The following is a 10,000-nucleotide window of genomic DNA, read 5'->3' on the forward strand; positions in this document are numbered from 1 at the left end:
TTGTTCGAAAATATTCCGACTGTTTGTTTTCGTTTTGTGGTTTTGTGGCTACTGGTCACGCGTGACTGACAGCGGATACATTTAACGGATACATAATTTTCAATTTTTAACGCATGCTCAAAACAAAATGTGGAGGTGGCGTGCAGAGTCTACTTTCCTCTTCCCGACTTATCTAGGAAGATCGAAAGAGACTCTGCTCGCAGGGTATAGCGGCTCAGGTCGTGGCATTTTCTTGACTTGATTGTCGGTCCAACTGCTCAGTCCTCCAACCCACAATGAAACGCTTGCGAATTGCACTTAACGACAAAATATCTCGTCCCCAATAAACTATGATAAAGTAGCTGTAATAAGAAGCACTGAGTAAGAACAAGTCCCTATGGATGTCTGCGATAACGAATGATTTGAAGAAGGAAAAACGCACCGACGGAGAAATCATACGAAACCTCCGTGTCTGCGCGCGGTGCATCTCGGTAGACAGAGAGTCTTCACAGAAGTCCAAAGTTCAAAAACGGAGTCGAATCCTATACGTTGTCCTTCAAACAAAGTATAAATGATGATTATTGACAGTAGTCGGTTTTTCACTTCGATTACTCACTTTTGATATTTTCATCTAAACTTTCATGGTTCCTCCAAAATGGGGCAGTAAATTAAATATTTAAGTGTCAGTTGGGAAGTGGGCATAAACCAATATCCTTGTCAGCCTTTTGTTTGCGACCAAAATTTGTCATACATTGTTCACAAATGGCCAAAAACATGATCTCGATATATTGCTCTTATTGCATATTGCACCAACATGTAGTTTCCGATGCTAAATCCTTCTATCTCCTTGAAAAATCTAGGGCAAAACCATTGTCGAGGCACATGCTTGTCACTCGTTTGGAGAAGGGCAAGCAATCGTTGATGATGCATGACGGAACAAAAGAAAAAGGGAAACTGGCAGCCGGATAGAATTGTGAACATTTAAAGAACCTGAAATTATTTATTTCCAAAAGAAACCCAAAAAAGTGGGATAGAAACGCTCGTAAAAAATTTGAGCGCTTTTGGGTAAAAAGAATGGACTCACCTCTCCTGCACCATGTCTACGTTCATTTGACGGATATTATCCTTTGTCATATGATTGGAGTGAGTACAGTACCTCTGAACAATCAAACCTTTCCAGACATAAATAAACACCTAGTTGGTAAGAAATAAGGGAAGATGAAGTCAAACAGAGACCTTAATTAAACAGGAGGTTCAAGAGAAACTCTTCCGTTTTTATAAAAACATCCCAAACCCAAATGCGGATTCTGCTTTGAAAAGAAAAGAAACCAAGGCGAGTAAGTTGCAAAGAAATGTTGTAAAAGTGACGCTTCTGCAGTTGAAACCATACCTTCACCATAAAAAGACAAATTTGGTTTTCTTTTTAAGCTCTGAATTCGAACCTGCAGTCGATTTATGAGTTTCGTTTTTCAAGGAAACAACACCCAACTATACCAAGAAAAAGAGCGGAAGCGGAAGTTCGGATGAATATGACAATAGCTTCCCGCCCCGATCGGTAATCAGGGGACCAAGCAAGATGAAATAGCCACAGTGATTTCACACACGACCACAAACTGGTACAAACCAAGAGAAAATGAGGGGACAGAGAAGGAGGCTCCCGGTCCAGCCGGTCATGCCATGTCCAGCCATGTCATGTCCACGAAAGTTATTTTTAGACGAGCGGAAGTCTTCCGAGACGTCCGCATGCAGGCCAACCTCGGTCCTTTTTTTGAAATAAAATACATATACATCAGCCTCCCACGTGCGCCATCATTTTCTCTTTTCACTAAGAACCTGAGAGCGAAGCAAGACTGCATGCGGACGTCTCGGAAGACAGACTTCCCCTAGAACAAAGACTTCCGCTCGTCTAAAAATAACTTTCGTGGACATAACATATCCCGGCCAACGCCTTGAGCCTCCCTCTCTGTCCCCTCATTTTTTCTTGTACAAACCCTACTCACAAAAATACCTTTTTCGAACCTTTTTCGCGTCCTTCCCTGTCGACTAATAACCGGAAGTCGGTACCAGTATCTTTCCATTATTCTCGTCCGTGAAGACCCAGTCTTAAGACCTAAACATGGCGGAGAAATGAAGGAAGTTTGAGACACAGTTCCCTTTTTTAACCGGATGAAAGTGTAAATTTGAAGATGAGACCTCCACCAGTGGTGACAGGTATTTCTCCAGCTGAAGGACCGCCCGGAACCAAAGTCATCATTCGCGGAGAGCTACTCGGATTGAATGCGAAAGATGTGACAGGTCTATAAAACCTTGACTGATATTTTAGCTTGCCTCGTGTCTTATTTTTGAATAGCGCCTTCTCATTGAGGGCTTGAATCATACTATTTCATACTAGTTCTAGGCTAAAAAGCCCATCGATCCTGACCATAACTGTGGTTTTCCTCGTTTCTCTCAGCAAAGGTTCCAGCACTACGTAGCTTGACTATTAGAGAAAGAGTTCTGTTACCTGTTACTCTGCTACCTTGTTACTCTGTTACCTTTTTACCCTGTTACTTGGTTGCCTTGTTACTCTGTTTCTGTGATACCGTGTTATCTTGTTACTCTGTTGCCTGCTACTCTGTTACCTTGCTACCCTGTTACACTTGTCTTTATTTTGTTTTTGTGATCTTATTGGCTCATAAGCCCCTCCAGCTTATCCAACCATTTTCGTGTAGTGTGTGGGTTTTCTAATGACTGAAAGTGTTAAGAAGAAGGGTCTTAGTACTGTATCCATGCTGTATATAGTCCTTATCCAAGAACTTGAAAGTCTAACCATTTGCTGAGGTACATGTAAAGGCAGTACATTCTCCTCAGCTGCTCAGAGTGTTGGTTCAGCTGTTATGACTAGTATTGTCCAAATGCTGCATTTTGAACATTATCATTGTCTGAATAATTTAATTGTTAATCTTTAAAGGGAATAGCGTGCACGTATCATGACAGATGTGATAATCTGTCACACCCTTGAAGATCCACTTCATCTAATAAAGCTATTATCATGTTAATTCTATATTTGGTTCTAGGACTGACAATCTGTGGCGCCAATTGTCTTCTTTCTGCCGATTATAAGTCAGCCAGCAAGATCATAGCACGCACAGGTCAATCTCCGCCTGGTAAAGGAGATGTGATTGTCAGCACTCGTTCTGGTGGAGTGGGAAGCTGTACTGTACAGTTCAAAAGTGTAATAGTGGTCCCAGGTATGCCATTTCATGATCAACTTGAGATCAAGTTGTTTGCAGCTGGGGTAGCAATGATCCTAGGTTACCGTAAGTAAAATAGAAACCTCAAGGTGATTTTTGCGTGATGTCATTTATGCCATGCAGTGGACATGGATAAACCATGCGCTGAAATTGTGTCCACAGCATGGTAGTGACTAGTAAGGAGATGTGTTTTATAAAAATTAATGTTTACATATGTCTACTAGGAATAATCTTAGTTCTCCTAAAAGGCTAGGAGTTGAACTGTTGTTGCTACAGTAGTCTACATGCTCTGCCACTGTGCTAAAAGAAACACCTTGGAGCTAAAATCTTCATCTAAACCACTGGGACACTGATTCTTTTCTATTACACTTCATTTCCCCCTTTTCGAATTTATAGTGAGGTTTTTTGGTGCAACTAGTCACCCCCTAAAGTCAATATTGAACTGGAGGATAGGGAGGTTCTTTAACAACTTAAGATGGCACAGATTATTGGCATACTGTGAAAAAAGTATTTGTATACTTTAGCTTAGTGTCCTAACAACTTTTGATAGACTTTCAGTCCAGGTATCAAGATAATTAACATCCTGTATACTGCTGGGACTGACAGAGGTGGCATTTATTCAATTAAAATACAGGAGATGATGTTACAGTATTAATGATTTCCTGTTCATAAGCCTCTGACTAATTTACTTAAGGCAAATCAAGGGGCCCTGCATTCTCTAGTTACACAAATTGTACACACAAAAAAATAGGTATTTTATGGGGTCCTTTTTGTCATCCATTGATATTCAGTTTTTCACCATCATTGTCTAGTTCTTAAAAAAATTGTTAGTAAACCATGTATCGGTTGTCATGGTATTTTGACATGTTTTAGCAGTCACTGTACATAATACCCAAATTAATCGATCAGTCAATCAATCATGTAATTAATGTGTTTAATATCCATTCTAATTTAAAGTCCTGCTATGACGAAATTCGGATCTTTCGTATATAAGCCATTTAAAGACATAAACATGTAGTCTGTACGAGAAGAAGAATGAAGATATCCCAGCCAATTTGTATCAGAAATGCTTGATTCTTTGCAGTAAGATTCTAGAATATGTGCATACCAGTTTTGTTATCATGGCAACATACTGGGTTCCACACCTCCCTGATATTAAAGGTTTTGCTAGCCACCTTCGGCATTCTATTTTGATATTTACCAATGGTGCCTCCTAAGCATATAGATTCGTTAGGTCGAGATTGTGGCCTTGTTAAATGTTTTTCTAGCTTATGATCACCAAAAATATTGAGTTAGGTTGGAGGGGACTGGAAAGGAGTGAGTTGCCATGGGAACCAATTTCTTTATAGCCGAAGGTGTGTTGCCTGTAGAACTATTAGCCTACCAAGTTTCAATGGTCTCTGCTGCAAATTGACCGAGATAGCTCCATTTATAGACATGATTTTATACTGGGTTGAGTGAATGACGTCATCAATCATCTCATTTGCATATTTTACACATTTTTCAAACTTAAATATCTCTGGAACCAATGCACATATTTCCAAACAGTAAACAGCATTTTTTTATCTTTCCTGGAATTCTATATAATTAACCTAAAAATTCAAGGGATAAAAATTTGATCATAGTAGCACTTTAAAAGGCACTACAGGTGTAATTGAGGACACCTGAAAGAAAAGGTCCACAACAGTTTACATGTACACTATAGAAATTATATTAAATGATAATTATTTTAGAATAAAATAGATGTTAATGCTGGTAAGCAAATACTGGGCAGCACCTGGGAGGAGAGCGTGACTTCCTATTATGTGACTACCTTATTTGGCTCTTTCATTCATCTTGCCATGCAAGCCTTCTCAGTTTGACATTTCCAAAGCTCAACTCCTGCTGTTTTTTCTGTTCAGCAATTTAATCCCTCCCTTTCTCCCGTTTTGCTTTCTGGTTCTTTTTTTATTTTATTTTATTTTTTCCTTATGAGCCCCTCATCCGGTGGTCCATACTTGTGGTGGGTATTATCCGCGCCTTGCCGTACATTTCCTGCACCAAAGCATTCAATAAAAAATTAAAATGCAGCAATACTATTATTGATTATTATTACACTGGTACCACTCCTTACATTTTGTTAATTTTTAATCCTTGTGTTTGACATGTGCAAACAAATACAGTGGAACCTCTGGTTGTGACCACCTTTCCTCAGTGACCACTTTTTCCAAAATACCAAGAGTTTTGTCAGTAAAATCACATCTTGTACATGTTGAAACCAAACAAGGTCATTTTGTTTCAACCTAGTTCAAGTTGTTTTAACCTAGGTCAGTTTAGGGCAGGTACAAAACACAGGTCACAGGTCATTGTTTTACCAATACAGAAAGTAACCTAAACATTCATTAAAGCTAACCTTAGGCCTAAACAAAAGTTTTTAGGCCAAATAAGATCACAGATGAGATCACACAAATGAGATCACAGTTTAATGGAACTACATTACGAAAATCGAAGTACAGTTGCTGATTCGGCGTAGTTAACAATCATATTTCCCTATTCAGCCCAATTAAGTCTTATCCCAGGTTTTTGATTTTTGATTTCAGCAAGCTATCAATGTCTTTTTGACTCCTTACAAATTTTTTCACATAGGAATAAATATATTTGTGATTATTTAAAGTTGTTTCTTGAGTTTAGATAGGCATTGCTGCATGGAGTAAAGCTCTGCAATTATCATATGCAAAATGTTTACTGTAAGGGAAGTGGTCAAAACTACTACACTCGAACAGGACCCACCAAACCACAAAATAGATGGTGGTGTCTGCCTGCACCCCCCTTGCTTAACGTCAAAAGATGGTATCCATATTGCATAGCCACCCCTCTATCCAGCAGTAAAAAATTACAGTGAGATTCAAACCTCACTTTTCTTGTTTGTCTCTATGTGAAATTTTTTTCACATAGGAATAAATATATTTGTGATTATTTAAAGTTGTTTCTTGAGTTTAGATAGGCATTGCTGCATGCAGTAAAGCTCTGCAATTATCATGTGCAAAATGTTTACTGTAAGGGAAGTGGTCAAAACTACTACACTCGAACAGGACCCACCAAACCACAAAATAGATGGTGGTGTCTGCCTGCACCCCCCTTGCTTAACGTCAAAAGATGGTATCTATATTGCATAACCACCCCTCTATCCAACAGTAAAAAATTACAGTGAGATTCAAACCTCACTTTTCTTGTTTGTCTCGTAAATTAATGCTGACTCTTGCTCGCTGAATATTCCTGTGTCAACTCAAATTTAAAAGCCAATAAAATGATGTCGGTAATGTTCATGTGATAAGGTCAAAGATAGGTGGTGTCTTTGAGAATCCCCCTATCCCAAAGATGGGTCCCGTTCGAGTATAGTAGTTTTGACCAGTTCCCTAATTGGAACTCAATGGGGCATAAGGGGATTTTTGTGTTTGTTATAATAAATACAAAAATCTCATTGAGTTCCATGCATTTTGATCTTTCTCCCTATTGTAATGAGACTATTATATAGGTTTTAAAGAAATCTGGGAAATTAAGTTTTAAAATTCTTAATCTGGAAAATTGTTCAAGATCCACTGAAGGAGAGTGCTGTTTGGTTGGAGGAGATTGATCCAGATGAATTTCGAGCAAGGTCTGGCTCAGCAAGACCAGTCTCACCTCAAATAAACACTAGCCAGGACCCTTTAGGAACAGCTGTCGATGTTTTTGGGTATGTTTTTGAAAGTTTGTTAATCTATGCAGAAACAGATAATTAGCTGATTAAAAAATCTCAGAGAATGAAGCTTCAAAGTACCTATAACCTTTAAATTTTTAAAAGGAAAGTTAGAAGATCATTGCAAGTAGATGGGCAACATAATCATTTGCCAGCAAACTTGAAAAAATTCAAGCTTGAATGGGATTCAAACCCATTACTGTGCTGCACTGCTCTACCAACTGAGCTATCAAGTCTGCTCCCAGCTCAACTCAGACCAGCTCCCACCTGAAAGAAAGAAAGAAAAAAGAAAGATGTACAAGGTTTGTGACCCCTTAAACCTTTCTTCCCTAAGTGCTACAACTAATACAGTAACTGCTGCTAACAACGGTGCTATTTCCACTGATACTGCTACTGAAACTGTGACTGCGATTGTGAATTCAATTTTGCAAAAATGCTTATATACCTAACAAAGGGTTTCCTCCTGTAAAGAACCATTAGTTATTTATGCCAGGTTGCTAGCTATATTGCACTTTTTGTTAGTTTTAATTAGCAATTAAATGTAGTCTTTTGCTTCTTCTGGCAAATAGTTAAGGTTTAATGTAGACATTTTAGTTTTTAGTTTGTTTTGCTTAAAGAGCAGTTCTTCTATGGAAGATATTCTCAGTGCTTACTGCAGCCTCACCCAGCTTAAAACAAATTTCTACTGCTTATGTGCCTTTGTTAGTTACCATTAGACAGTTAAAACATTGTTCAGGATAAAGCATTTTTAATTACCGGTGTGATGTTGATACACTACATGTAGAATTAGTGGTGCCTTAGATCTGAAATGATACTTTCCCAGTGCCATCCTTAAATTACAGTATTATTATAAATTTTCCTTTGTGTTAATGTAAGTCTTAATCTGTTGATTGTTTTATTTCTTTTTATCTCAGCTACAAGTTTACAGAGGAACAATTAGAGGATATTTATCCTGAAGGTAGATGTATTTTGTGCACAGTAGTTATTTAGAGAGTTTTAATGTTGGATAAGGTAGGTGTGTCATACAGCTTCTCAAATTGACAACACCCCTACCCTGCACCCCTGCTGTGAAAATACGGCTTACATGTGAGCTTTTATATATTCATTGGCAATAGATGAGCTTTGGAATTGGTGCCATCAAAGGTTGGTGGCGCCCCTGTGAAAATACAAGGCACAGCAGGAAGGTTTCCATGGCAACCCTGTGAGTGGGAATCAGTCCAGAAAAGAAACTCACTCCCTCTCCAAGGTGCTTGGAGAGAGGAGAGAACCACAAACAGGGGAGCAAGAAACCTCCAATTTGCCCAAGACTCAGACCCAAGCACTGCAGACAAAACCCACCCACCCAGTACACCAGTTGCCATACTCCCCACCGCATGGAAACAGCTGAAACTAGAGTTGCTGCAAACTCCAAGGGCAAACAGGAAATCATGTTAAAGCACTAAGGCTATAATGGACCAAAGCGTTGGCACCTTGCTGCCAGGCCACGATAGCCACCAGAGGCTGACGCAGGATGAGTGGAGAGTGTTGAACAGCTTAAGAATTAGTGGGAAGGAGAAGCCAGCATGCCTGAAAGTGCTAAAATGTACAGCTTATAGGCGCAACTAGACCAACAACCTACGGCTTGGATGAGGTCGTCGGGAATGCCATTACGAGCAGTAACCATAGCAGCCCCAATGTGAAAGCAGTAACTTGAGAAGTTCCCGGGTACGTCTGAAGCTGACATAATCTGCCAAAGCCAGTCAGTGAGAAGAGAACTCAAGAGCATACAGAAACAGAAAGAATGAGCCAGGCACATGCCCCTGATAGACAAGTACCTCATCATTCAAAAATATATAAATATATTATTATTTTTTATAGTTACTTTATCACATTTACATGTATAATTCAATACTGTAACAATAATTTTAATACATTACAAAAGAGAAACAATAAATTAAGGTTAACTTAATAACTAAAAACGTAACTACAAAAACAAGACTGTGATGAATTTTACATTACATAGTAAAAATATTACTGAAAGGTTATATAATTACCCAGAGTGTAGCTTGAATCCATTTCTTGTTAAATTCTTTAAATTTGTTGTTTTTTGTCCCTATATATTTTTCTACTTCATATTTAATTTTAGGCATAGGGCTGAAGACTACTACATTAGGCAGAGTTTGAGTTCTTCTGCAGTGCCATATGTAGATTTTAGCGAGTAACACCAAATAATTAAGTAAGGGGCAGTTTAAAGTAATTATGGCTACAAAGAGAGAAGATAAATATTCCCTTGATAATGTGAAAAAAAATTGTTACAAATTCTGTCAAAAATTGTTATCCATATTCGGTTTAGAAAGGCTTCGGAATTACATGACGAAGACCAACCCAAGTTAAAAAATTGGTATTTAAAATGTTATATTTTGAAATAATTTCAACTGAGTCACTGTTGTTGAAATCGAATTGAAGATCGTTTAAATAAACAATATCTGAGTCAAAAAAATGTTGTAAAGTAAAGGGCTATTATCTATCTGAATCCCTCTGTTGTTCAATATATTATATTGTAATTCTGTTTATTTTCCTCTGCGAATTCATCACAAAATTTAGACCACCACTGAAGTTACTCAGTGTAAAACGGAGAAGAGAAAGAGTAATCATTAATATCATAGTTGCAATTCAAGAAAAATAGGCCTTTAAAGCATTCTAATATTACCGGTAAGTATTGAAGATAAATTTTTCCAAACTCCATTATTTGCACCAAAGATTTGTATCATCCAAGCTAGTCAAAAGGATTTAATCATAGATTCTAAATCAATCATTTTTAAACCACCTTTCTTGTAAACATTTATTACAGAGAGTCTTGTTACTTTGCCTGCTCCAATTCCATAAAAAAATTGAAAAGCAATTGATTTAAGTCTTTAATAACTTTTTTTTTGGTTTAGACGAAAGGGACTGATATGTAAACGAATTTTGGGATGACTAGGGATTTAATGTTCTCACTTTCCCATACAAAGAAAGGCTTCTTGTGGACCAGATGTTGAGACGTTTTTTAGTATTATCCAGCTTTTGTATGAAGTTCTTTTCTTATAGTAATTTC

The 10,000-nt window shown here is 37.9% G+C and overlaps 2 protein-coding genes across 5 annotated transcripts in view; one reads left to right on the forward strand and one right to left on the reverse strand.

The window, feature by feature from the left end:
* LOC138019915 (uncharacterized) overlaps positions 1–1,603 on the reverse strand; it is a 12,819-nt gene extending 11,216 nt beyond the window's left edge. The window contains exons 1-2 of one of the 2 annotated variants that reach the window (XM_068866884.1): positions 1,370–1,603; positions 1,064–1,151 (exon numbers count right to left, since the gene is read on the reverse strand). The gene's annotated coding sequence lies outside the window, so the exon portion shown is untranslated. Of the gene's footprint in view, positions 1–1,063; positions 1,174–1,369 lie in introns of both variants that reach the window. The other variant, XM_068866882.1, reaches the window with a different exon arrangement.
* A 468-nt stretch (positions 1,604–2,071) lies between these two features.
* LOC138019623 (exocyst complex component 2-like) overlaps positions 2,072–10,000 on the forward strand; it is a 57,917-nt gene continuing 49,988 nt past the window's right edge. For all 3 annotated transcript variants that reach the window (XM_068866476.1, XM_068866477.1, XM_068866478.1), the window contains exons 1-4: positions 2,072–2,274; positions 3,036–3,209; positions 6,786–6,924; positions 7,842–7,885. In XM_068866476.1, the coding sequence (XP_068722577.1) occupies positions 2,166–2,274; positions 3,036–3,209; positions 6,786–6,924; positions 7,842–7,885 (466 nt within the window). In that variant the 5' untranslated portion in view covers positions 2,072–2,165. The remainder of the gene's footprint in view (positions 2,275–3,035; positions 3,210–6,785; positions 6,925–7,841; positions 7,886–10,000) is intronic.

This window comes from Montipora capricornis, chromosome 10, assembly GCF_036669925.1.
Source record: "Montipora capricornis isolate CH-2021 chromosome 10, ASM3666992v2, whole genome shotgun sequence".
NCBI classification, from domain to species: Eukaryota; Metazoa; Cnidaria; class Anthozoa; order Scleractinia; family Acroporidae; genus Montipora; species Montipora capricornis.